Source organism: Crassostrea angulata, chromosome 3 (genome assembly GCF_025612915.1).
Source record: "Crassostrea angulata isolate pt1a10 chromosome 3, ASM2561291v2, whole genome shotgun sequence".
Classification (NCBI taxonomy): Eukaryota; Metazoa; Mollusca; class Bivalvia; order Ostreida; family Ostreidae; genus Magallana; species Magallana angulata.
Window position 1 is genome coordinate 17,027,359 of NC_069113.1, and position 27,212 is coordinate 17,054,570.

At 33.9% G+C, this 27,212-nt stretch overlaps 2 protein-coding genes across 3 annotated transcripts; both read left to right on the forward strand.

Moving 5' to 3' along the window:
- Window positions 1–1,475: 1,475 nt before the first annotated feature.
- On the forward strand, window positions 1,476–17,770 carry LOC128177191 (peroxisomal ATPase PEX6-like). Of its 2 annotated transcripts, XM_052843785.1 has the most exons (20): window positions 1,476–3,388; window positions 3,848–4,023; window positions 4,278–4,318; window positions 4,444–4,583; window positions 4,785–4,936; window positions 6,335–6,455; window positions 6,740–6,812; window positions 6,964–7,041; window positions 8,181–8,198; window positions 10,771–10,922; window positions 11,091–11,192; window positions 11,767–11,843; window positions 11,946–12,084; window positions 12,413–12,533; window positions 15,297–15,381; window positions 15,490–15,551; window positions 15,818–16,043; window positions 16,250–16,327; window positions 16,428–16,567; window positions 17,128–17,770. In XM_052843785.1, the coding sequence occupies exons 1-20, from the start codon at window positions 2,141–2,143 to the stop codon at window positions 17,337–17,339; spliced, it is 3,441 nt and encodes a 1,146-aa protein (XP_052699745.1). In that variant the 5' UTR covers window positions 1,476–2,140; the 3' UTR covers window positions 17,340–17,770. The 2 variants fall into 2 exon arrangements, with proteins under 2 accessions (XP_052699745.1, XP_052699746.1); XM_052843786.1 differs by lacking the exon at window positions 8,181–8,198 and having other exon boundaries at window positions 1,584–3,388.
- A 1,280-nt stretch (window positions 17,771–19,050) lies between these two features.
- On the forward strand, window positions 19,051–26,467 carry LOC128177192 (tRNA (adenine(58)-N(1))-methyltransferase non-catalytic subunit TRM6-like). The gene is made up of 12 exons (XM_052843787.1): window positions 19,051–19,206; window positions 21,390–21,520; window positions 21,655–21,761; window positions 22,518–22,609; window positions 22,767–22,850; window positions 22,991–23,115; window positions 24,856–24,901; window positions 25,171–25,453; window positions 25,645–25,730; window positions 25,827–25,929; window positions 26,114–26,200; window positions 26,310–26,467. The coding sequence occupies exons 1-12, from the start codon at window positions 19,079–19,081 to the stop codon at window positions 26,400–26,402; spliced, it is 1,365 nt and encodes a 454-aa protein (XP_052699747.1). The 5' UTR covers window positions 19,051–19,078; the 3' UTR covers window positions 26,403–26,467.
- The last annotated feature ends 745 nt before the right edge of the window (window positions 26,468–27,212 follow it).

A 27,212-nucleotide genomic window follows, 5' to 3' on the forward strand; every position in this document is an offset into this window, starting at 1 on the left:
CATTACATTAGAATGTACAGAAACTATTATGATGTACATACAATTTTAACCTTAAAGCTGACATGAATTCATAAATACGCTTTATTTCCCTTATATCTCTGACTGCTACCGTCATATTAGTGGTTATCGATTTCTATTGTTCTGCTCATCGCTACACATCCCCTATATAACTGTACAAGTTTAGCTTTTTTTTAAAAAAAAAAGCTTACCGTCTTTCGAACAAACCCTAAACACAATTAGTTCTCAAAGACAGTATTTCAACCATTGAAATGTAATTGAGACTGTAAATTATTTCAACTCTTTATACCGTCTTCCAAGGAAGACGGTATAAAGAGTTGAAGGAAGACGGTATAAAGAGTTGAAATAATTTAGTTTCCGGGTTGTGCACTTCTTCTCCTTTGTGATTGGTAGAAAATACATGATGTGAAAATTTACATTTATTTCATTGGTTGAAATAGTGTTCGGCACAAGGGAGGTAATTTTCTGATGATCTTTTTCACGAACGACTTAACAAATTTCGTAGATTTCAAATCTTTAAAAGTGAGAAAACGAAAAAGCAATACAAATTTCTATGAATGAAATTCAGTCTTTGATTTTCAGGTCCAACTAGTTGAAAGCAATATTCTATAATATCTATTGAAACTATTTGCTTTTCTTCTATTATTTTTATTTAAATACAAAAAAGTAAAAAAAAACCATTGATGCGGTACGGCTAATATCGGTAAAGTTGTTTGCACCTTAGATATGTAAAACACATGTAATATTTGTTAAACAAAATGCTGAATGCAGCGATATAACTTTGATTTTATCAAAATAATACGAGTCTACGACCCTTCTTAAGACCTCTTTTACCCTACTATAGTCGATATCAACCAAGAAGCTCGGGTACGCATTTCTGAATTTTTGACACGCAGGCTTTAAAGACACTTAATGACATAAAATGTTCCACACGCCATGGTATGTAGAGGAAGGTGAAATTTACATAAAAAAGAAATAAATTATCTTTGATAACTAACTGCTGTTTCGGGTTCGCTCTTAAAACGGTAAGCTTTTTTAAAGCTAAACTTGTAAGGAATATCCAATTAACGACAAAACAAGACAGACTGAAATCCGGGTACACGTATTTAAAAATCCTCGATAGTTCTAGAACGTTTTCCGGTGTCGCTTATAACATCACACATGCGCAAACCACATACTGTGGTAGATCGTGCAATGATCGCATGGGTTTTAGAAACGGATAAAAATGATGTTGCATTGTTACTTGCTTGGATTTACTTTCATTTATCTATTGTGTTGGATGAAGTGCCACTGGGGTCTTCTAAACAATGCAGACGGTATGCGCTCTAGATCTGTATGAAAGACACACGTGTTCGATGTGCATGCGAAGTAAGGCAGCACTATCTGTGCAAAATAATACGGATGCATGGGAAATTCTTTCAAAGAATAAATATATTTTATTAATTTACAGTTTCCTTTATTTAGTTTTACACAAATTTTACTACAGCGTGTAGTCCATGCATTGAGAAGTCCGTGCATCCTAAATGCCTCGATCGGAAAGCAACCGACCGTAACATTGTCGACCGGTATATATACCTCAGTGGCAGTTGGGGAGCGATCAAAACTTATATGGTGGCCAAAACCTTTTATGAATTCATGTCAGCTTCAGCTTAAAAAAACGTTCTATCAGGCCATCAGGTCATTACACCGCGTTCAGTTATCAAAAGGCGGTATAAAATATTCCAAGGACATTTTTACTAGTATATACGTCCCTGGATATTCTAAAGGCATGACTAAATTATTATTTTTATTTAAAATCATTAACGACACATAAAGATTAATCAGATAATTAGTATAAATACTTATATTGCATCTTTTTAATTATGCACAATGTGAAAAGAAAGTTCATCAGGTCATTAAAAAAATCAGGACATTATACCCAACGTGTAATGAAATAACTTAATATTTTTTTAAATAATCATTTAAGACATATAAGATTAATCAAATAATATGCAAAAATTATTTAAAAAACATCAATTTAATCATCTAAAACTTGGAAAGAAAGTTCATCAGGTCATCATAGTCCCATTTATACATCGGGTTCGATCTACAATTAAAAGAAACTTGAATTTCCTCGGTCAAAATGTACGCACACAAGCGTCTAAAGGCAAGTTTCAGTGAATGTCCTTATCCACCAGACCGACACCCGTTGCACGTTAGGATTTATAGAAAAGATGCACTTAAACTGGGGATTTCAGACGAGAACAAATGTGTTTGTACTTTATCAATTGTTGCCAAGAGATTGTACGTGGAAGAGAGCGCTCTCCACTCCTCCTCCCCTGCGGATACACCCATACTTGGGGATAAATACCCATTCTCCCCTTCAGCTTCTTACACACAGGATCAGCTAGAGAATTTCACCGACCCTATCTCAGAATACGTAGATGTCACAGCTTTCTGTTGGATTTTGGAAGAGGAAAGCGAAGTTGATGGTGAAACGGATGAAATTTGTCTTGAGTGTTCTGAAAAGTTTGCATGTCATTATCAGATCGTTGGGGACGATGATATTTACGTGCGACATTTACATTTGTTTCCCATTCTTAAAGTTGTTATAGGTGTGACAGACTATATAACGTTTAAATGGCTGCAGAAAATGGACTTCAGTGCTGGTATGGTAAATGAAGTGTGTAAACGTGATGTGCTCTTGAAAGTCAATGATATTTTCCTGGCACCATTTCCTGAACTATTTTTTAATGATAAAAAATTCAGCATAGATATGTATTATCACATGCATGTGCTTGAATGCTGTCCATTACGTCAGGGGTTAATGTCAGTTGATACGGAGCTTGTTCTCTCATATATTGGAGATAAAACACCGACAACCCCAGAAGCTGAATTTGTGCTTCAAAGTCCAACCAAAGCAGTCAAAACGCTAGAGCATTTTCTGATGTCAGACTTCTGTCAGCCTCTTAAACCGCCATCATCTCTAGACTTGGGTGCTAAGACAATTGGCATCAAGAAGAGTTCTTTTAGATCCAAAACCAACAACAATCTGTTCAACTTTGAATTAGTACAGCAACATGTACTATGGCGGAAACTTTTGTGCAAAGTTCAGAAGAAAATTACATTTGATCCAATGTACATCATAGGAATGTCCAAAATGAACATGCTACAAAGTGGGTTCTTTGAAGAGAGTTTAGTCAAAGTTTCCCTTGAAATGACAAATTCTACGGTCGTTTCCTACAGACTTGCTCTAGTGAAATGTCTCTCGGACAGCATTACTCCCATGTCAGCTGTCAACACAGTGTATGTATCCCCATTACTAATATTTAATCTGCAGAACTCATGTGGGATGGTGTCCAAAAAAGTGCCATGCAACCTTAGGATAGAGGTAAAGTTCATTGTAAACTCCATGCTTGCATTATGTGAATATGACTACCAAGAATGCATGTTTTGAATTCTGTACTGTTCATCTTGCATATACAAAATTTCGCTTTAAAAGTGATGATTAGATTTATGAAAGATTTTTACTTTTATGTACCGGTAGTGATCCCAATAATTGAAATACATACCTTGTTGGTCATAGTTTGAAAAAGAAATCACTATTTTACTTGATTTAATTGATTTTACAATGAAAATATTAGAAGTCATAAATCTTTGTGAGAGTTATGTCCTTTCTCAAAAGGTTTTGGACCTTGAATTCAGATGCTGTTTTTTAATAATTGATAATACCATTCTTTGTCCTCTGATTTTTCTGGTATTCACAACTATCAGGCTAAAGAATCAAAACCTTATTTTTAACAAAATGGCAAAAAAGAATTCTTTGTAGGAAATTTTATGATTATTTCAGAGATACAACTGCACCTCTGGTTGTGAGCATGATGTGGACTTTGGATCCATCAGCTCTTCCTGGAATAGTCAGATCCCTACTGCAAAAGAAGTCAGCATTTCCATAGTGATCTCCCCTTATTACAGCCCCCGCCAGATCAAATCAGAGGCTATCAAAGCATACTTCAGAGTACCAAGGTTTGGATTTTGGTGAAACTATATAATAAAAAATTTGGATATGAATATTTTAAGCATAATCATATTCTGGTATATAACTTTCTGCAATGCTAAAGCGGTGCAAATCCTGAAGATTTGAAAAGGATTGATGGATTTGCTAAAAATCTGTTAGCTGTATGTACTACATATACATGTATTATTTATGTGACTTGCTTTTGAGATATATACATTCATTTAAGATGTTACATGAAGGAACATATTTCCTTTTATTACAGATTATTAACAAAAGGTGACCTGTTACCTGTTCGAAGTCAAGGTAAATACTGTTTTGTTGTAAAATTTTTGTACGTGCCAATGAAGATAAAGAGTAACCTTAACTGAAGCTCTCACTGTATGTTTCATGAAATGCTGATGTGTAAATTTTGACCCTTCTCCTTGTAGATGATCCAGAATATTGCTCTGCCCTCAGTGACTCAGAAAAAAGGTTTCCCACTGTGTTTTTCAAAGTTGTCAAACTTGATGGGCCACCGTCCAACTTTCCGAGTTTTATATGTGATCACAGGTCCACCAGGGTAGTGCAGGTAATTAAATTTCCTTTATTGTCATGTACATGTAGTTTATAATACATGTCCTGAAAAAGATGTGAACTTTTGTCATGTACAAACTTTACAACCTTAGGAAATTTTTTTACAGTTTGTTTTCAGTGTCTTTAAACTTGAACTTGAATGCACATTTTTTTCAAACACTTTTTAAAATGTTTTTTAACTTGTTTGTGTGTATAGATTGGGTCTGTACACAGTTACGTGCCCCTTCTGATGACTCCCTACCTGTCCGTCCAGCCCTTGTCATACTGGGACCAGACCTTCCACATCCACGGGATGAACAGACACGCAGACAAACTGGAGATGTTGATCAGACCTTATCTACAGCACAGGTACTGAATCCACTCTATACAATATCTGTCTACATGTATAATGTGGACATACAAGCATATAGGTATTGTAACTGTTCACCAGTGATGACAAAAGGCGAATATCAGTTGAGCCACAGCTGGTTGCTGTTCAGTTGAGGACACACGTTCTCCTTGCATCAGTCAGTATATGTTGGCAACAGTGGATAAAACAAATAGTCTCTGAGGTGTAACAGTGTGATATAGCCTTAAACATTAAATTATTATCTTACTGATTGTAATTTTTACTTGATATTTAAGCAATTTTAAAACATTTGATATTGTTTGAAATTTCAAATCTTGGTTTTTTCAAAGTTTTGCAACAGAAATGTTCTGAATGCAGTGTAGATAATGTAATCTTTTTGCATTTGTTAACATTATTTAGAACTTCCAGGTAAAGTTGACTCCAGACTAGGCTAGCCCTTTAGCTTATCTCCTAGATCATTTTGTGGTGGTTATGAAAGAATCTGAATCTGAAGTGTTAGCTATTTTTAGTAATTTATGTGTAATTTCATTCTAAACACTAGCATAACATGGATGATCATTTTATTCTTTTGAATGAGGCTGGATGGTCAACATTTCCATACACTTATTTTAAACTTACTAAAGTTGATAAACTACATTTAATTACAATAAACATATTGGCAGTGTAAAATCATTTGCATTTTGTTAGATTTATTTTGCTAACACTTTTATATTTATTCAAATTTCCTATAATTCACTATATTCTTCGTTGCCCTGCAATATAGAAGTAAGATACAACCATCAAGTCTCGTTTACCACTTGTTTATGTTTTTTGTTTGTAATCAGTGTTAAAATAATCTTGAAATTCCTCAATGATACCACATACTATTACTAATCTTGTATTTCCACTTTATTAAACACTTGTACCAGTGATTCCTCTATAATACACTACAACACCCTTGTCATTCTTCTATAATACCCAGAATATTTTCAATACTTTATTCTATTAAGCTATAATAAACTTTGAATTCCTCTATAGCACAAGCACACAATAAAGATAATAAATATGTAATTCCTCGAAATACACAGCAGTACACTTTGAATTCTTACATGATACTTTTTCCTTGTTGATTCCAGTTTAGTCATTTTGTATCTATTGCTAAATGACATCTTTGATTTAACCTCAACGACAGGTCAAATGCTTTCATATTGATAAGGGTTTTTTGTTTGGGGGGGGGGGTGCAATATTGAAAAGGGGAAAACTCAATTTCCAAATTTTAGTTGAGCTATTCTTCTTACAATAAAATTTAGAAAAGATGAAAACCTACCTATCCCATCATATTATGAATTTTTTACCAGTTAAACTACAGATAAGTCTCAGGACCATAATATTGTTAACATATTTTTATAACTTTGCAGAATGGAGTCGGTTAACCTGAGGGATGTATTGCCCTCTGTGATGTTAACCGGACCAAGTGGGTGTGGCAAAACTACTGTTGCCATGACTGTTGCTAGGCGCCTTGACATGAATGTCCATAAAGTAAGGTCAAAGTCTACTTTACCTGTACATGATATTTTACATGATCTGTACATGTTATTTTACCATACATGTATGTCTTTATTATTTATACATTTGAATTTATCAATTGACCCTTGTCAATGTTGTTTTAAAGTCATAAAGTGTCAGGTTTATTTTTGCTAATTTTTGCAAAAACTTTATTTAAAAGCATTCTAAGCATTAAAAAAAGATTAAAGGTTCTTATGTAAGATATTCGCTAAATATAATGGTGTTTATTGGTACGAAGTGTTCATGTATGATTTCAGGTGAACTGCCACAGTTTATATGGGGAGGCATCAGGGTCAATAGAAGCAAGAATAAAAAATGTCTTCAATGCAGGTACAATATCTACCACATGTATTTTGACTATTTTGAAATGTTTGCCATAGAATAGATTATAATTACCTACAATTATAAAAGCCAAAAACACAGTATTCGTACCATGGTGCCATGCACTGCTGTGGTTGACATTGATTTTGTTTGTTTTCAGCCAGTACCTTTGCTCCATGTATCCTGCTATTGCACAGTATCCATGCATTAGGAAAGGACAAGGAAAGGAATGTAGAAGGTATAGATCATTGAATGACTATTTAGTGTGTTGAATGAAGCCCTGTAACCATTTGTACATGTTAGTTTGTCAATACATATAAAGAACTGTGAACTGTTTTTAAATGATGCATGAATTTTAACTTACAATACTATAGTATGCTACTATAACTGATTTTTGGGCTTATGATATTATACATGTACTGTTAATATGCAGCATAATGTGGCTTTATATGATTTCCATTTGCCAATGAATTTAGAGTATTTTTATCAAAGAGAGGATACCTTTTGATTTGTTGTACATGTACCAATTATTTTGGGAAATAACAGTATGGTTTACTGGTAAATTTCACTATGTTCACAATTTATCTACATGAAATTAAACCCATAGTAAAAGATGCATCTAATTTATATAAAACAGGTAACCTTTCTTTTTTAATATTGATAGTACATCTTCAGTCAATGTAGTTGATTATAAATTGAAACCAAATTATTTTGAATATGTATACAAGTATTTCATCCATAATTACAGACAAAGGTGCTTTTACTTTCCCTTTTAAGTACCAGTATACACACTATTAAGTACCAGTATACACACTATTAAGTACCAGTATACACACTTATTATGCCCCCGCTCCGAAGGAGAGAGGATATACTGTTTTACCCTTGTGTGTCTGTCTGCACGTAACAAATTTCTGTCCCATTTTTCTTGGCAACTATTGATCATTGATGCTTGAAATTTTTATACACTCTTTGTTTAGGTATGCCATTTGGTAGGATCCATTTTTATACCAATGGGACATCAACTTCCTGTTAAATGACAACTTTCTTTATTTTTAGTCCAAATTTTGAACAAGATTTCAACAAAGATTTCTCAGCAACTATTAATCTAACTATTAATTGCAGATACTTGAAATTTTAACGCACTCTTTGCTAAGGTATGCCATTAGGTGGGATTCATTTTTTAATAAATTCAATGTCAACTTCCTGTTAAATGTTGACATAGCTTATTTTGTACATGCACATCAGAGTGGAGGTATCACTAGTAAGCATTGGCTCACAGATACCTTGTTTACTGTGTCTTTATTTTAAAAGACAATTGTATAGCAGCAGTGAATGAGTTGATAATAAAATAACCCCATATTTTGTTTGCATTAACAGGTATCGGTAGTCTTGCTGGTATGCATTATCACTCATTATTTGTATGCATCAATTAAAAATAAAGTAACTTTAGCTTCATAATTATTTGTAATTCTATTATATACATGTACTTACGAAAAACCCTGAAGGAGTCTACAATACTTAATCTTATTGTATAAAGAACTATATATGATAAGAGTTAAATTTGGCCCCCATAATTCAACATTATTTAAAGTGTTTCAGGTACAATAAAATGTTATGTTATAATTTAGAGGAGTTGATATAAAATATATTTTTCACATATTTGTTCGATTTCTTTGCACCCACTTGCAGTATATGACGTCAGAAATGACGCTATTTCTATAATTCAATAAAAATCAGTCAAAAATTGACATTTTTCTCATCTCTTTACAAATGGGAAATATAGAGCGCATGCTTGAACCAGGACACATTTTTTGTCACTTATTAGACTTGGCTAGATACATCTCTGATTAAAATATTTTGTTGGTTCAAGCATGCGCTCTATGTTTCCTGAAAGTAAAACTCTTTGAAAACAAGCTTTTTTATGCCAAAATGCAAAAATGGCGGGAAAAGGTTGTCTTTACAATGCCGTATTTCTAAATTGTTGGTACTTGAATCAAAATGAACATTAAGTTAAAACATCACATATATAGCTGTACAAAGAAAACAAAGAATTACAGTAAAATAATGATATTCCTTTTAGGGGGCCATTCTAGGCCCATACCATATATAGTCCTTTAGGTATGTAGGGTCAACTCTGAATAGGCAACGCTATGCTTTTTGACCTTTTAATCAAGAACCCTCTGCTTTGATTTGCAGACTCTAAAATTGCGCCAGACTTAATGTCCAGTATATAAGTGGATATCTTCTGAAGTTTTCCATGATTTTGCTGTCCTCATTTTTTTAAACTTAATATGTAAAGTTAACTATCATAGGCTAAATGATGTAGATTAAGTAATTGTATCATTTTAACCCATCTGTTTGTCATCGAGCATTTAGAATTCATCTGAATCAGATATTGATAATATAGAGATAACTCCACACAGAAAAGCCAGTGTGATATTCATTGCTCCTTTTCCGTCTCTAAGTGCCAGTGGGTGCACTCTAAAATCGAGTTTCTTGCTGTGAAGTTGTAGCTTGCTGAAGTTTTATTAGAACCAGAATAATATCAATCAGATTAATATAGAAGAGGGATAAATAATAGTGATTATTTACATTATATATATATTTGTTTTCCCTCGGACTGAAATGTCACATTTTCATTGGATTAAACATGGCACGTGATTGCCTCATATATCTCTATGTAGGTTCTGTGAGGATTAATATTAGGCAATATGGCCGTCATTGGCCGCCGCCTCACCTATTCATCTCGATATTTCATATTATTTAACACAGAAATCGTGTTTAGTAAGTCATTAAAATATTTAGAGTAGTGGCCCTTTGGAATTATTTTTTAAATTAGAGTAGTTGCCCTTTGAATATTGACGTCACATTGTTGTGTCTGGAGCAGAACAAAATGGCAGCGTCTAAATTTGCTCAAATCTCTGCAGAAGTTTAAAATTGAAGAGCAACAAAACATTGTAAGTAATATGGCTGAAGCAAAGATTTTTTAAGCGTATTTGAAAGGTGGTATTGATAATTTTGAAGAGTTTAAATGAGTTTAATTGGACGAGATGTAAGGCATCTTGTACATAGCTTTGCGTAGATCACCGCTATTTGTGAATGAATATGTCGCTTGATAGTCCTCGGGAAAACAAAACTCTTTGTTCTTCGCCTCGCCATCTATGAGATTGATCAACCCAATATATTTCCGTAGTGAGTCAGTACCTAATAAGTAATAATATATATATATATATACAGAATAAATAAAGTTTATGAAATATGTGCATGTTCAATAAAATCTTTTTTATATTTCTGTGCTTCTTTCAATTTTTTAGATTAAAAAACAAACTTTGATTTTTTTTATCTTTGTCATACTTGATCCTTATGTTATGGTTGCTTCCTGCATGGGTATTCAAATGTAATTCTGGTGCAAGTGTCCTTGTATACACTCATCATGTATACAATGTATAATGTTGTTATATGAATGCAGTAATTGCATGTGTGTGGTGGTCACTTTTGTAGGTGTTTTCAGGGATTTTGTTTTGCACATTATTATTGTTATAGAATTGTAACATTTACTGCAGCTTTGTTTAATAGATTGTTGTGATTGTGTGCAAGGGAGATACATGTTGTATACTTCATTGAAGATTGGCATCCAATACACTAGTAATTCAAACTCCCTGAAAAAAACATACATCTTATGATAAATATAAGCTAAATTTGTTTTGAGTATAGATTATCCTGTAAACAAATTATGTTTAGTGTGTACGATATTTCATGGGAATTGATTTTTCAGCAAGTTAGCCTGGATTAGAATTAGCATTATTTTAAATGTTCATATTCTTATATATATATATGTATTAAGCAGTGTACTTGATTGAATGTTATCTGGTTTCTTCCAAAATTGCTAAATAGATTACACAGCCGATTGTAACAAATTTCAAGTTAAGGCGAATACCTTAATCCTGTATCTGTTTATTTGATTTAGACCCTCGAGTGGCCGGAACCTTCAAGTCCTGTGTTGTGAGGCTGAGAAAGGAGTACATAGAATATCCTGTGGTTGTCATAGGAACAACCCATTCCCCTGGCAACCTGGCATCAGACATCCATGAGGCATTCCTGCATAAGGTGGACATAGAAGTAAGTTGACTCATTTCTGTATCAATTCTTGAACAAAGGTAGATTATGTGGGGTTTTTATTACAATTACATGTACTTTTTGTATTTTTATATTCTTCCATAAATATTCACTGTTTTAGGGATGAACCTATATTTTATGTGATATACTATGAGTATTTGTATATTGCAGGTTCCCAATGAGGATGAAAGGGCAGAGATTATGGACGGTTTACTGCAGAATGTGTCTTACTCTGGGGATCTCTCGGGGCAGTACCTGGCTCAGAGGACAGCAGTAGGTTCCCTAGTTCTCTTTCCTTATGTTACATGTACTGGAAATGGCACTTGAGGCCTGTTTAGCAGAGTAGGTACTCGTGAGTGCTCACAAGAGTTCTCTTTCTCAATTATCCAGATTTTGGTAATCACTCATGAGCACTCAATTTGCTGAAGAGGCCTCTGAGTTGTGGTATATTGAAAGCATGACATAGTATACTGTGAAATCATTAGAATTCATGGTTGCTCAATATTTCGTTGGTAGCCCTCTCCCATGAATTTACATCTTTGATAAAAACAAATCTTTTTTTTTACTGGAACTGAAAACCGACACATCCATGAAATTACATTCCTATAAATAAGCAAAATAATAACCCACAATTCATGAAAATTAGCCCGACAAATTAAATGATTCAACCGTATAGTGATGTTTTTTGAAGAAATCATTAATGATTTGTTGCTTAGGATGTTTTAAGATATATAACAATGTTTTGAAAAATGACTCATTGACAATATCCATCAATAAGCTGAATACATGTTTAGTGTGTATAGAAATTCTTATGAAAAACATATATATATCATCTTGTACTTTTCAGGGATTTGTGTTGGGTGATTTGGTAGCACTTGTAGCTCATGCTAAAAGAGAGGCCTACAGAGCAGTTCTAAAACACTGGTAAGACATTACCCCTGATTGATAGAGGAGGGATACATCATGACATCATCACATGGTAGAGTCATAAAAACATTTACTATAGAATTGTTGAATGTCTTTTAGTAAAGGGAAGCGAGAGTGTCTGACTGTGGAGGAGGAGGAAGACATTGCTACAGTGGGGACAGTGGTACAGCAAGATCATTTTGTGAAGGCTCTGGACCAGCTACAGGAGGCTCACTCAGACACCATAGGGGCCCCTAAGGTATGTACTGGTACTCCATGCCCTTTGTTGTGTACTTGTCAGCAGGCATTTAATCCTTGTGCTTCCAGTGTGATCTCCCGTGTAAATTTATATTAATAGATAAGAGAAAATCATCAGTGTGAAATATACTCACTGAACTGCAATGATGCATATTTAGCTACAGTGTAGTTAATTTACTTTTTCCTTCTCTTCCATTCTTCCATTTGTATTTGTAACTTATTATGAGATAATGTTGATAATGATATGCAGTACAGACTTAATAAAGGTTGAAATACCTTGCCTTAAAGAGATTGTGTACATTGTAAGATATACATTACAATGATTGCAGATCCCAGATGTTTCATGGGATGATGTGGGAGGTTTAGCCGATGTGAAATCAGAAATCCTGGACACTATTCAGCTTCCATTACAGTACCCAGAACTGTTGGCAGCAGGACTTAGACGCTCTGGTTTGTAAACATTAAATTGATAATCAATTATTCAGTGATACAAATACGCCCATAATGAAGGCTCTCATATCTATGTTGAATACACTCTAACACACTTAAGGCACATTGCAATGGACAATTTTGATTCATCATACAAGTAATTTGTTACTTCCAATAAGTTTATTATACCATTCAAGGAGAAGGAATCTAGCTTCACTGTAACCATTTTTTAGCTCACCGAGACGAAGTCAAGGGTAGCCTATGCTATACCCTCAGCGTCGGCGGTGGTGTCGGCGTCCGGACCTGGTTAAAGTTTTTGTTGCAGGTCCTGTATCAAAGCTATTACTTGTCCTATCTTCACCAAACTTGCATGGATGATGCATCAGGACCTACTTATGGACTTGAAAGACTTGGATGCTGAATCTGAGTCCTAAATTTCAGATGCTGGAGGAGGTTAAGGTTTTTGGAGCAGGTTAAAGTTTTTGTTGCAGGTGCCCTCTGATGATTATATCTTATTTACTACTGGTCCTAACTTCACCAAACTTGCATGGATGGTGCGTCTTATGATACTGATGCACCTGACAAGCTTGAATGCTGAATCTGAGCCATAGGTTTTAGATGCTGGAGGAGGTTATGGTTTTTAGAGCTGGTTAAAGTTTTTTGAGCAGGTGCCCTCTAATGATTATATCTTAGCTACTCCTGGTTCTAACTTCATCAAACTTGCGTGGATGGTTCGTCTTATGATACTGATGCACCTGACAGGCTTGAATGCTGAATCTGAGCGATAGGTTTCAGATGCTGGAGGAGGTTAAGGTTTTAAGAGCTGGTTAAATAAAGTTTTTGAAACAGGTGCCCTCTGATGATGATATCTTAGTTATTACTTTTCCTTACCTCACCAGACTTCCATGGATGGTGCGTCTTATGATACTGATGCACCTGACAGGCTTGAATGCTGAAGTCTGAGCCATAGGTTTCGGATGATGGATAAAGTTAAGTTTTTTGGAACAGGTCACATGTTTAATAGATGATAGTACTATTTCAAACTTGCATAGTTGATTTAACTGTAATATGAATGAATCGCAGAGGTAGCTTCAGATGCAGAGCTTGATCTCCATTATCAAGGATGCTAAAAATAAATCTTAGTTATTACAGGTCCTAACTTCACCAAACTTGAATGGATGGTGTGTCTTATAATACAGATGCACCTGACAGGCATGGATGCTGAATCTGAGCCATAGGTTGCGGATGCTGGAGGAAGTTAAGGTTTTAATTTCTAGTGCCCTCTGATGATGATATCTTAGTTATTACTGGTCCAAACTTCACCAAACTTGCATGGATGATGCGTCTTATGATACCAATGCACCTGATGGGCTTGAATGCTGAATCTGAGCCATAGGTTTCGGATGCTGGATAGGTTTAGTTTTTTGGAACAGGTCACATGTTTTATAGATGATAGCTTGCATAGTTGATTTAACTTTATTATAAATTAAAACGCAGAGGTTGCTTCAGATGCAGAGCCTGATCTCCATTATCAAGGATGCTAAAGAAATCTTCTACCTCACTCAAACCTGCTCGATAGATAGATGTGTTTGTTGATAAATGATATAACATGATTCCTATGATATAGTATTGTATGATATGAAACAATATTGTTTGATATGATACAATATGATATCATATGTTATATTATAAAAAGTTATACGATACGATATGATATTGTATCATTTTTTTGATATTTTATGATATGATATTGTATCATGATATTGTTATGTATAGTATTGTATATTATGATACAATATTTTATAATATTATATTGTATTTATAATTTATTATTTTAACACATGATATAATTACATAAGATATTGCAAAATATTATATTGTATCCTATGATACAATATTGTATATTCTATAATATTGTATCATACAATATTGTATAAAATAATATTGGTTTCTGAAATATAGAATAATATCACATGAAATTGTATAATATGATATTGTAATATTATATATTATTGTATCATACAATATTGTATGATATGATATTCGTTTATATGATATATTATCATATCACATGACATTGTATTATATGCTATTGTAATATATATAATTGTGTCGTATGATACAATATGTATAATATAATAATGTATTTTATAATATTTTTCTTTATCACATAATATTGTATCATTTGATAAGATACAATGTTGGAATCAAATTATATTGTATATGTTTCAATGTTATGATGTATTAAGTAATATGATATTGTAATATAATACTATGTTGTATTATATTTTATGATATTGTATTATGTGATCAAATACAATTAGGTATAACACAATACAATGTCATATCATACGTTACAATATCATATATCATTATTGTTTATTACGGTATTTTATTGTATTATATGATATAAATTATAAATATGACATGATGCAATATTTAATTTTATATCATTGTATTGATTAACATATGAACATATGATTATCATAAAAAAAATTATCAGATGATATATGATATTTTGTCAAAACAGAATCCATGAATATCCAAGATCATAAAGTATGATTTTCATATAAAATGATAAAGGTGGTCTTATGAAGGTGATGTCTCATAAGGGTGATGCTCCGTCTCGGTGAGCTTAGTAATCTATGATTACCTATGTTTTTACTATACATGTACATGAATGAAAGAAGATTAAATGAAATTTTCCTATTGTTTGATAAAATTCAAATGGAACTGTATATATTTCCCGAGATTATTGTGATTATTTTATCTTTAATTTTTCAGGTATCTTATTCTATGGTCCACCAGGCACAGGAAAGACACTGCTGGCTAAAGCTATTGCAACAGAGTGTTCCTTGAACTTTTTAAGGTTATTTGTTCACCCTCAATCTTAGAAATTACTGAGTTGAACTTTATAAATACTTCAATGTTTCAAGAGAAGAGTAAAGATCGTAACTTTGTTTTGTTAATTTCATAGTGTGAAAGGACCGGAGCTGATAAACATGTATGTTGGTCAGAGTGAGCAGAATGTTAGAGATGGTAAGTACAATTGTAACCCATATTTCCATTGAAAAAAATATTTGTTCTCATTGTTATGATGTCAAACTGCATGGCTCTGTACATTAGTTCATACATGTAGTTCAGCAACAGCATGTGTTATGCAATTGAGTTTTTCACAATACATGCATTCTATACATATCACATATAGCAAGGAGGGCTGAAAACTTTCCTGAATTTTTTCCATAACCTTTTTCCCCTGCAGTCAAAGTCACATAGTTTATACATGTACTTACACCTTGTTACAGTGTTTGAGAGAGCCAGAAGTGCCACTCCCTGTGTCATTTTCTTTGATGAGTTGGATTCTTTGGCCCCCAATCGAGGGAGGTCAGGGGATTCTGGAGGAGTCATGGACCGAGTAGTTTCTCAGCTTTTGGCCGAGTTAGACGGCCTCAACAAGTCCTGTGATGTGTTTGTGATTGGTGCTACTAATCGCCCTGATCTGCTAGACTCTGCATTACTTAGACCGGGCAGGTAGGTGGCCAATACTGACTGTTTTCATTTGAAATACATATGATATACCAGTAAAGATACATAACTTTTTTCAGTTAATAATCACTGTGCACTGGTGTATGTGTAGAGTTTTCAAGCATATTTTTTAGCAAGCCTTGGATTTTTTAGGAGACATGTTAATATGTCAAGAAGATGTATATCTTGATTTTGCTTTTTTTTTCCATCAGGTTCGATAAGATGTTGTACCTTGGAATTCCAGAAGACAAGAACTCCAAACTTAATGTAATGAAAGCCCTTACTAGAAGGTATACATACATTTTTTTGATAGGATAATTTAACTGTCATGAATCTTTGAAATTCTGCCTTATTTGTCAAATAAACACTCAATTAATTTTACATCCTTAGGTTTCAACTAGAGAAAGATGTGGATTTAGATGCCTTAGCAGAGAAATGTCCCTCAAATCTGACTGGAGCTGACTATTACGCCCTCTGTTCTGATGCCATGCTCAACACAATGAAGAGGAAAATCCAGCAATTGGAAGCAGGTAATTTTTAGCAGTGAAGTATTTTTCATTGATCATAGCATAATGTACTGCAATTGCTCTACTTGCATATATCCTTAAATGCATATTACATATTGGTCATCATTGTAATAAATATAAAACCGTGCTCATTGAAAAATGTTAAATTTTCATGCACATGTACCTATGCAGTTATTAATGCAACTGGAGTTGCCAATGTACAGTTATAAAGAGCACTGTGGAATCAATAAAATTTGTTGGGGCCAATTTTCGTTAATTGCTGAAATTTTATAGGTTCGTGGGGACGTAATTTTGTGTATTTTCTTATACCTACAAAAGGAAATAAGACTTTATAACTCTAATTTATTAATTTATGGAGGATGTTAATTTGTGGTTGAGAGGTACCAACGAATTCCACAAAAATTGAACCACCATGAAATCTAATGATTCCACAGTAAGGGTTCTGATTTGCAAACATGTAGACATGCATATCATTTATAGTTATAAACAAATACAATAAATTCTGAGTCTTGTTTAAAGTACATTTTATTTACATTCAATTTATACTTTCATATTTCTTGCAGGTGAAAGTGTCAATGAGAAAGAAATATTAGTTTCACAACAGGACTTCAATGAAGCTCTGGAAAATCTAACTCCATCTTTAACAGACTCTGAGATACAAAGATACCGGCAGCTTCGGGATTCTTTCTCCAATGACAAGGATCATCAGATTCATGACAAATTAGTCACTGGTCAACTGCTCCCAGACAATATAGCTCAACGTGTTGAATATTGAAACCTCTCCAATCCAATCAAATGTGAATAAGAATAAATATTTGGAATGGATATTGGTGTAGACCAGTATTAAAACTTGGGAACTAGATGTCATCACAGCACTTAATTGAGACTTTAAAATTGTGTTAGATTTTCCACAGGTCCTTGAGTACGGGACCCTGGGGGGTCTTTTCCTCACTCAAACACCTGTTGGAATTTCTTGGATGGTGGTCTGCAAAGAGCGAGCACACACATACTGTACTGTTCCCTCTGTAAACACATTATTTTATTTATGTTGTCTGTGATAATTATGTATGATTCATTTACATAATGGTTTGTAAATATTCTTTAATGATAACAGTGATTTAGTTCTTTTAAAAGTCATGTTTAATTGTGTATTTTGTATCTAAAAATAGTGATTTACAAGAACATGAAAACAATGATTAAACTTTTAAAACATCAAAAAGTGTGTTGGACAAAAGAATGAACATTAAAATTGCTAACATACTATACATGTATAGAATTATAAGTTTAGAATTTGTCTAGGGTTTATCCCTAAGATGTGTCCAATAGTATTCCACACTGCCAATTCTTTCTTTTTGAAGAGAATGGACACTGGACCACTTGTCTTTACAATGCACTGGCAATGTTCAGCAATATCACTGTCTGCAAAATATTCAGAAATGGAAGGAACCCAGTAAATACTAACATTCGGGTCTCTAAAAGGGACACAGTAAGACTTGAGACAGTGCACCAATAATTCTGTTCTTAACTGGTAATGAAATCCACTGGTTCCCATTTTTAGTTGAATAACTAGCTCAATGGTGGAATCTTCATTGGCATACACAGTATTCCTCATGTATTCAGCAGTCACCGAATATCTGAGATTTCTCTTCATTCTTGCTTGTTTGGCTCTTGTCATGGCCAGGGCTGCCTTGTTTGGATCCCGATGGTCTTCACAAGACTGCACTTGTGTATCACTTTTTGATTTCATAACACCAAGTCTGGAATTTTTTAAATCGCCCTGTTTCTGTCTGACAAACCATGCTTGAATGTCCAGCCAGCATAGCGGAGCTTTGGAATCCAAATCTGTTCTCAAATATGTGAAATCTGATGCATTCGTTACCTCGTCTAATGGTATGCATTTCGGAAACAACTTAAACATATTTTTCTCTGACAAGAATTTTTTCTTATTGGATGTTGACATGTCAAATTGTGCCATTTCTAAATCTAAAGTTGCGTTCAATTTTTGGTTTGGTAGAAAGTTGATCACAGCAGACTGGGAGTTTCCTTCAGTTTCTTTGGAAAGGCAAAAGGTTATTTGTTCGGTGACAAATGGCGATTTTATCAGACTTAAATATTTCGTCACAAGTTCGATTTGATTATGTTCTGCTTCGTTAATGCAAAAACTGGTAAGTATATTTTGTCGAAATCTGATGAAATGAGAACCGAGCACTACGTTAACTTTGTGGTTTTTAAAAGATACCACATTTTTCGAAATAGGGTCAGTTTTCTCTTTAAATATACCCCGAAAAGGTTGCAATCTCTTACAAACCACTTTCACAAATTTTGAAACACGTTTCTGGTACTTATCTGGTTTTTTAACGGTCGAAGCAGACATTGTTTACTTTCATTTTGGAACGCCGACACGTGCATTTATTTATAGGGGTCGCTCCAAACGCTTCGCCAAGATCAGCAAAATGTTTTCCTGTGCTTGATTTTACCTATAAAATATGAGCGTATCTTTTACATCGACAGAGAATGGCGACTTCCAATGAACCCATGTGTGTTGATGAGAGAAAAACATCTAATGTAACAATAAAAGAGGGAGATCAAGCGATTCTTAAAAAAGGAAAGACAGTTCGCATTTTCCAAATTCGAAAGAAGAGGTATGTCAATACATGAGCTGTTTAGCAAACCATATATACAACGTAGAAATGCATGCACTGCAAACATATGAGGAATGTACAGGTCTTTAACCATTTCAACTCTTGGCATTGATAAAAGCTTTACATGCAATTTAGACATACACGCACTCGATCCTCTTTATAACATCACACGCCTCTGAATAAAACTACATTTTTAAGACAAAAAAATGACAACTCTAGAAACTGCTTAATAATACATATCCATCTGTCCATAATAAACTTGCAGATAGAAAAATTAAAAGAAAAGGGAGCTTTAACTGGGATATACATCTACGTCTACTGAAGCATAGCACAAACAGAGAAATGTGCATGAGCTCTGGTTGAGCATATAACTCAACAGCATAAATTTTGTCTGAATATTGGAAATATCTTTATAGTTATAGTCTGTCCCAAGTTGTTGCTTCCATCAATTTTTGATGATTTTTAATAAAAATACACATACCTGTGAAAGAAATACAATTGAAATCGATGAAAGGGAATATATCCAAGATATCTTCATTGAACAATTATCCCTTTTCACTCATAAAATTTCACAGGAACAAAAACAATTTTCTTACGGAGAGTTGTAATGGGAAATGTTTACAGCTTTTCTCCATTCGGAATACACTCAGAATACATCGCGCAATTTTTTATCGTTATCATCCTGGCTTATTAATGGCTGATGCAATGCAAAATCTCCGTAGACTTTCAATTTTTAACCGGGTTTTCCAACAGAAAAATCCGGTTATTAAAATGGTGAAAATGGCGGGCGGGCGGCTGCCAAAAGGGTACCCTCATTGTACGGTTAACTCCTCCTACTGTTTTCAAGATAGGAAGTTGTTCTTTTGCAGATCAATTGTACATATATCAGAGGTGTGCATATTGCTAGGATTTTGATTTCCGATAATTTATGAAAAAAATACCAGCTATTGAACTTAGTCATTTTTTGGCAAAATATTGCATATAGGGTACCATCATTGTACGGATAACTCCTCCTACAGTTTTCAAGATAGGAAGTTGTTCTTTTGCAGATCAATTGTACATATATCAGAGGTGTGCATATTGCTAGGATTTTGATTTCCGATAATTTATGAAAAAAATACCAGCTTTTGAACTTAGTCATTTTTTGGCAAAATATTGCATATAGGGTACCATCATTGTACGGATAACTCCTCCTACAGTTTTCAAGATAGGAAGTTGTTCTTTTGCAGATCAATTGTACATATATCAGAGGTGTGCATATTGCTAGGATTTTGATTTCCGATAATTTATGAAAAAAATACCAGCTTTTGAACTTAGTCATTTTTTGGCAAAATATTGCATATAGGGTACCATCATTGTACGGATAACTCCTCCTACAGTTTTCAAGATAGGAAGTTGTTCTTTTGCAGATCAATTGTACATATATCAGAGGTGTGCATATTGCTAGGATTTTGATTTCCGATAATTTATGAAAAAAATACCAGCTTTTGAACTTAGTCATTTTTTGGCAAAATATTGCATATAGGGTACCATCATTGTACGGATAACTCCTCCTACAGTTTTCAAGATAGGAAGTTGTTCTTTTGCAGATCAATTGTACATATATCAGAGGTGTGCATATTGCTAGGATTTTGATTTCCGATAATTTATGAAAAAAATACCAGCTTTTGAACTTAGTCATTTTTTGGCAAAATATTGCATATAGGGTACCCTTTCACCTTATCCATTTCACTGGATACGGGTTGACATGGATTATGGATACAGTTCACATAAAAGAAAACCCGGTTTGCTGTCACATTGACAGCTTTTCACTTGTTGGATGTGTATTGAAACCTGAAGCGGTAGAGGGGGCGTTTCAAAACAGATAATCTGGACATTTTTCATATTAGTTGATGAACGTAGTTTGAGCACAAAGGTTTTTACTATTAACGAAATATCAAGCAAAAAGTGGGGGAAGCAAAAACTCGGGACAGAGTATAAGCAATTTTTTAACGGTGAAAACGGCAAAGTAGAATGGTTTGGCCATGCCTTTTTTAAGTTGAACTGACCGTCAGCCTACTTTGTATATTACAGGCAGATCAACAATGCAGCCATTAGCTTTTTTTCGCATTAAAAATTTAGAAACTTAAGTGATGTATTAGTCCAAATTAAAAAAAATACAAATTAATAACTTGCATTTTCAGAGACATCTGGTTGGATAAAATTAAATTCTCATTAGATGGAGCTGTAGGTCATTCTTATGGATCAACATTTGTGGTCAAGAATGGGCAGATGCATAAAGTACAGAAAACTTTCAAGGAAGCAGAAGTACTGGGTAATTATAATTACCTTAGTGACTATAAAGTACAATCAGAGAAAGATGTGTGGAGAAATTAAATTTTTCTTCCTTTAACAGAAGTTCATTTGTTAACTTTTCCTATCACTGATGAGATATTGTTAATTATTCAGGTCCAGAGAAAGGGACAGATAACAGGGACTTGCATGATCTGGACAGCAATCAAAAGTTATCACGAGAAGACATTGAGAAAATGAAGAAAGAGGGGGCAAAAGGCCAGGTACATGAGTAACAATTGCTCAAAAGTACAGGAGCATTGTAGACCAAAAATATTAATGATAAACTGTTTAGTAAATTGCTTTGTACACATAGTGGTATGAAAAAGTAACAATATTCAAAACAGATGAACAGCTGAAATAGACAGGTTTTGTTCTTTTTCTGTATTGCTAGGTTTGATTAAGGGAAATTTTTTATTAATGAGGAATTATAATCTTTTTGTTAGCATAAAAGAAGCTCATATATGAGCTGGTCCTATGATATCGCGGTAGTTAAATCATTTTGTCGAAAAATCTATCAATATGGAAATATTTCCAGAAACTAATGTCATTGTGAGTTTCCTCTATTATATACCTCAGTGATGTTCAGCGTACCTCTGTTTACTTTGTCTAAAAATATCCCGACGTCAAAAGTCAATTTCAGGGAGTGCTACTAAACGTAAACAGAAATACCGCGATACCATAGAACCTGCGATATGATAGGAAACAAGTATACATAGTATTCTTGTTTGTTGATACAGACATACATGTACATTTGTGAAAAAGTGTTTTGTATACCCTTTTATAAGAAACATGAAGCCATGCTATACAATTTACTACAAAAATTGTTATCATGCAATTCCATAAATAGCTTCATATAACTAGGAGATGAACACTTTTTTTTTTAGAAAAATCATTTATTATGTTTGAACTGTAATGTAAGAAAAGATAAAAGTCGAATGTATGTGATTTGATGTACATGTAATGTCATTCTTCAACAGGAAATCATAGAGCAGCTTATAGAAAACAGTACAACATTTAAAGGAAAGACCGAATATGCTCAAGAGAAATGGGTGAAGAAGAAAAAACAAAAGTATGTGTTTTCTGATAAAGAAATTAAGATAAAAGACTTACATCATGTTTATAACGTGAAAGAAATCTCGTCATTGGGTGCAAGGTCTATTCATCTGAGAAATAATGTTATTATTTTTCTGCCGGATTAAGCTCTTTGAGATTTTATTTATTTTAAGGCATGTAGCAGAATTTACTGTGCTAAAACCAAACACCAGATTAATGTGTCAAATGTACCATGAGAAATCTCCAGCTAAAATTCTGTAAGTATTTGGAAACCATTGAATTTCACAAACTCTGTAGAGCATGAATTACTAGTATTCAAAATGTATTATCTATTAAGTATGGTATTGGTATACATGTATGTATTTCAAAGGTGAATCTCTTTGTATGCTTATTACAGAAACATACGAATGGACACACTAGCTCAGATTTTGACGTATGGTAATGTCCATGCATTTACAAATGTGGCGGTTGTAGACACTTGTTCAGGACTCGTAGTGGGGGCGGTCCTGGAGAGACTAGGAGGTACAGTACATATAGCACAAAATTCTACAAAGTAACGGTACTTGTGGTGTAAAACAGTCCAAAGTCTGTAAAGGATGCTATCAACTTGTGAATTAAAAGCTCAGCAGAGCTGTTAGATTTATTGGCGAATATTTGGTTTAAGTTATCTGCATGATGATTGAACAAATTGTCATTTTTGAGTTAGCATGTTGAAAGCTTAAATTTTTAGGTCACCTGAGTCACTCAGGTGACCTATTGCAATTGGTCTTCGTCCGTCGTCGTGCGTCTTGCATTAACAATTTTACATTTTTAACTTCGTCTTGAAAACTACCTGGCTAATCGTTACCATTTTTGGTGTGAAGCATCTCTATGGTAAGAAGAATCTAAATTGTAAAATTTATGGCTCTACCACCCCTGGGGTGCCACAGGCGGGGCCAATTATGCAAAAAAAAAGCCAAATTTTCAAAAATCTTCTTCTCTACCCCCATGCATGTGAGGAAAAAACTGGTTGCATGGTTATGATGTCCATGAGGCCCTCTACCAAAATTGTGAAATTTATGGCCCCTGGGTTAGGGGTTCAGGCTCTAGGGTGGGACCAATATGGCCAAATAGTAAAAATGTATTAAATCTTAGAAAATCTTCTTCTCTACTATCATATATATTTGTTAAAAACTAAATGCATGATAATGATGTCCATGAAGCCATCAACCTAAATTGTGAAATTCATGACCCCTGGGTCAGGGGTTCAGGCTCTAGGGTGGGGCCAATATGGCCATAGAGTAAAAATGTATTAAATCTTAGAAAATCTTCTTCTTTACTCTCATATATATTTGTTAAAAAATAATTGCATGATTATGATGTCCATGAGGCCATCTTTCAAAATTGTGAAAATCATGACCCCTGGGTCAGGGGTTCAGTCTCTAGGGTGTGGCCAATATGGCCAAATAGTAAAAATGTATTAAATCTTAGAAAATCTTCTTCTCTACTCCCATATATATTTGTTAAAAACTAAATGCATGGTTATGATATCCATGAGGCCCTCTACCAAAATTGTGAAATTTATGACCCCTCAGTCAGGGGTTCAGGCTCTAAGGTGGGGCTAATATGGCCATATAGTAAAAATGTTTTAAATCTTAAAAAATCTTTTCTACTCCCACACATGTGGGGAAAAACCTGAATACATGGTTATTATATCCACAGTCTCCTTTACCTAAATTGTGAAATTCATGGCCCCTGGGTCAGGGGTTCAGGACATGGGGGGGGGGGCAATATGGCAATATAGTGTTAATGCATATAATGTTTAAAAATCATCTTCTCTATTCTCACACATCTGTATAAAAAAAAAATGACTAATAATTATGTTTACCAGGAAGTCCTCTACTGAAATTCCAATTTTCATGTGACCTGGGGTATGAGTTTTGACTCTAGGGCAGGGTCAAAATGGATGTAAATGCATATAACGTTAAAAAATTATCTTCTTTACTCCCACACACCTGAAAGGAAAACTGAATTCATGATTTTGTAGACCAAATCTTTTAGTTTTTCACCAAAATTATAGGTTACACAGTTCTTTTTGAAATGTGGTCGTCATTACAAATTTATAATTTTTCTACTCCAGTATGAAATCTAATTAACTAGATGCATATATGAGACTCCATGACAAGTTTGTGTGTGGGATATATGCTACTCAGGTGACCGTTAAGGCCAATTGGCCTCTTGTTAAAGTAATGTGTAGAAATTAGTATTGTTTTAACATTTTAGGGTATGGAAAAGTATTTCACTTTCATCCAGGAGAGAGACCAGTAAGGTGAGTCAGTGTGGATCAGTTGAGGAATAATTTTATTGGGTAGATACATGGAGATAAGGTTTTCAAGAGTCTACATCCCAATTTAAAATTTAGGAAATTTGATTGAAAACAATAAAATATCTGTCACTTAATTACGCCACTGCATTTGAGATAAAATGTATGTATTTGCCCATATCTGTATAATATTTACCTTGAAAATCTATCCTTAAGTTGAAATTGGTACGTAGTGGATATAACTAAAAAATAGTCCAGTCTTTTTCTTATTTCAGACCTATAGTGGACAACTTAGATTTTCCTCAAGAATTCTTGGACAATTTGTACAATTTTCCATTTTGTGAAATTAACTCATTAAAGTCAGAAGAAGGAAAGAGTGACAATGTAAGTGACAATTCTCACGGAGACTCTGTTCCAAGTGACGGTGATAGTTTGTCAGACACAGCTGTGAAACAGTGTACAGACAGTAATACAGAGACCAACACTGCCGGGGATTCCACAGAGAGCCAAGACAAAGACAACACAGACCAGGCTGTGGCAAGGAAGAGAAAAGCAGAGGTAAATATAAGGGTCTTATCTTTGTAGCTTATTGGGTGTCTGAATTGTTTACTCCTAAGAATCGGGTAATTGGATGCTTTGGGAGCTTAGAGGAAAATGATTAGATTATTTTTTAAAGCAATTTTGACATTGAAAATTAAGTTCTATTTATGAATTGGTTTCTTCACAAAATGACATGATTTCTGTTGAAGATGTCGACAAGAGAGGCGAACAAAATATTGTATAGCAAACGGTTGTCTGAGGCTAAGGAACTGCTATTGAAGCGGAATATAGATTGGTAAGTTCAGTGTATGAATTTTATCCTACTGGTACTCGCAGTTCATCTTTATTATCTTATTCATAGTAGTAGAAAATATTAATATCTTTTACCTAGTTTGATCATTGCCAGCAAGTTCAATCCGACACCTTTAGTGACGACTTTGATCAAGTACGTGGCTCCCTCTAGACCAATTGTTGTATACAGCCAATACAAGGAGGTACAAAGCCTTGTTTAAATGTTAATGATGGAAATACATGTCAAAAAGTAGTTATTTCTCCTGTCACTGGGAATCCTTCATATCTTAATGATGAAACTGTACATGTTGTCAGAGATAAGTTATGACTTTTATCACTGAAATCATTTATGCAATCTGAGTGTTTGGTTTTTCTTTGATAATGCAGGCTGTGATGGATGCCTACGCATATCTACGAGAGATTGGGTGCCTGGTCAATTACAGGGTCTCCGAGACATGGCTCAGGGAGTATCAGGTGAGGATATTTACTGGGAATTTAAATTTCTGTCTTTTGAATGTGAAAATTAAATTATAGTCATTTCAAGTCTATACTGCTTCAACAAAAATATTTACTTCCTCCATAGATCCTGCCCATGAGAACACACCCAGAGATACAGATGAGTGCCGGAGGGGGATATCTACTCACAGCCACTACAATAGTCAAAGAGCAAAAGTGAATGATGGATGGGTGGTTAATGAAATTATGTATCTATAAAAAAAATTAAATAAATAAAACATGATATACCACCTAGTTCTGAGTACTTTCTGGGAACAGAAAAATGTGTCAAAGCACATAATAGAATTGTTTGGCTCCCAGTTTATGACCACATTAGTTAAAATTGGGTATTTACATATATTTTATTTCTCAATTGACTGTATACATAGTAGCTCTAGAAGAAATGTTTCAACAGACAGTCTGTTTTTTGAGTAAACAGTTTCATTACCTATAGTGAAATATATAAATTTTATAAAATTGATGACAATCGCAATGTCGCAAATTAAATGTGATTTACTTCCATGGTACATTTTCTGCATAGACTGTAATAAATCTTGACTGCAAAATCAAACTTAAAGAGAAACCGACATCCGTATGCATATGATATTTAATCATTTATCAATAATATAAACCATTTATCGATATATGGGAGTAATTTTCAAATCGTCATTTACATATATCCTTGAAGCAATGTGCAACTTCAGAGTTTCTTAAAGCATTTTTAGATTGCAAAAGGAAAAAAAAACGGAAATTCAAAGACACCAAAAATACACAGCACAATGCTCATCGAGAACATAAGCAGCATCGACCCCTGTAGTTTGGAGAAATTCCTTTGAACTATATTGTAGATTAGCTTTAAATAGTAAAACGTTTGCAAGATAATTTTTTGTTCGATGGTCTACATTATAAATGGCGTTTTTCTTGTATTTTTCATTTAAACTCTGTTTTTTGAAGTGTTTTGAACATAAAATGAAGAGCTGAAAGTTTATAA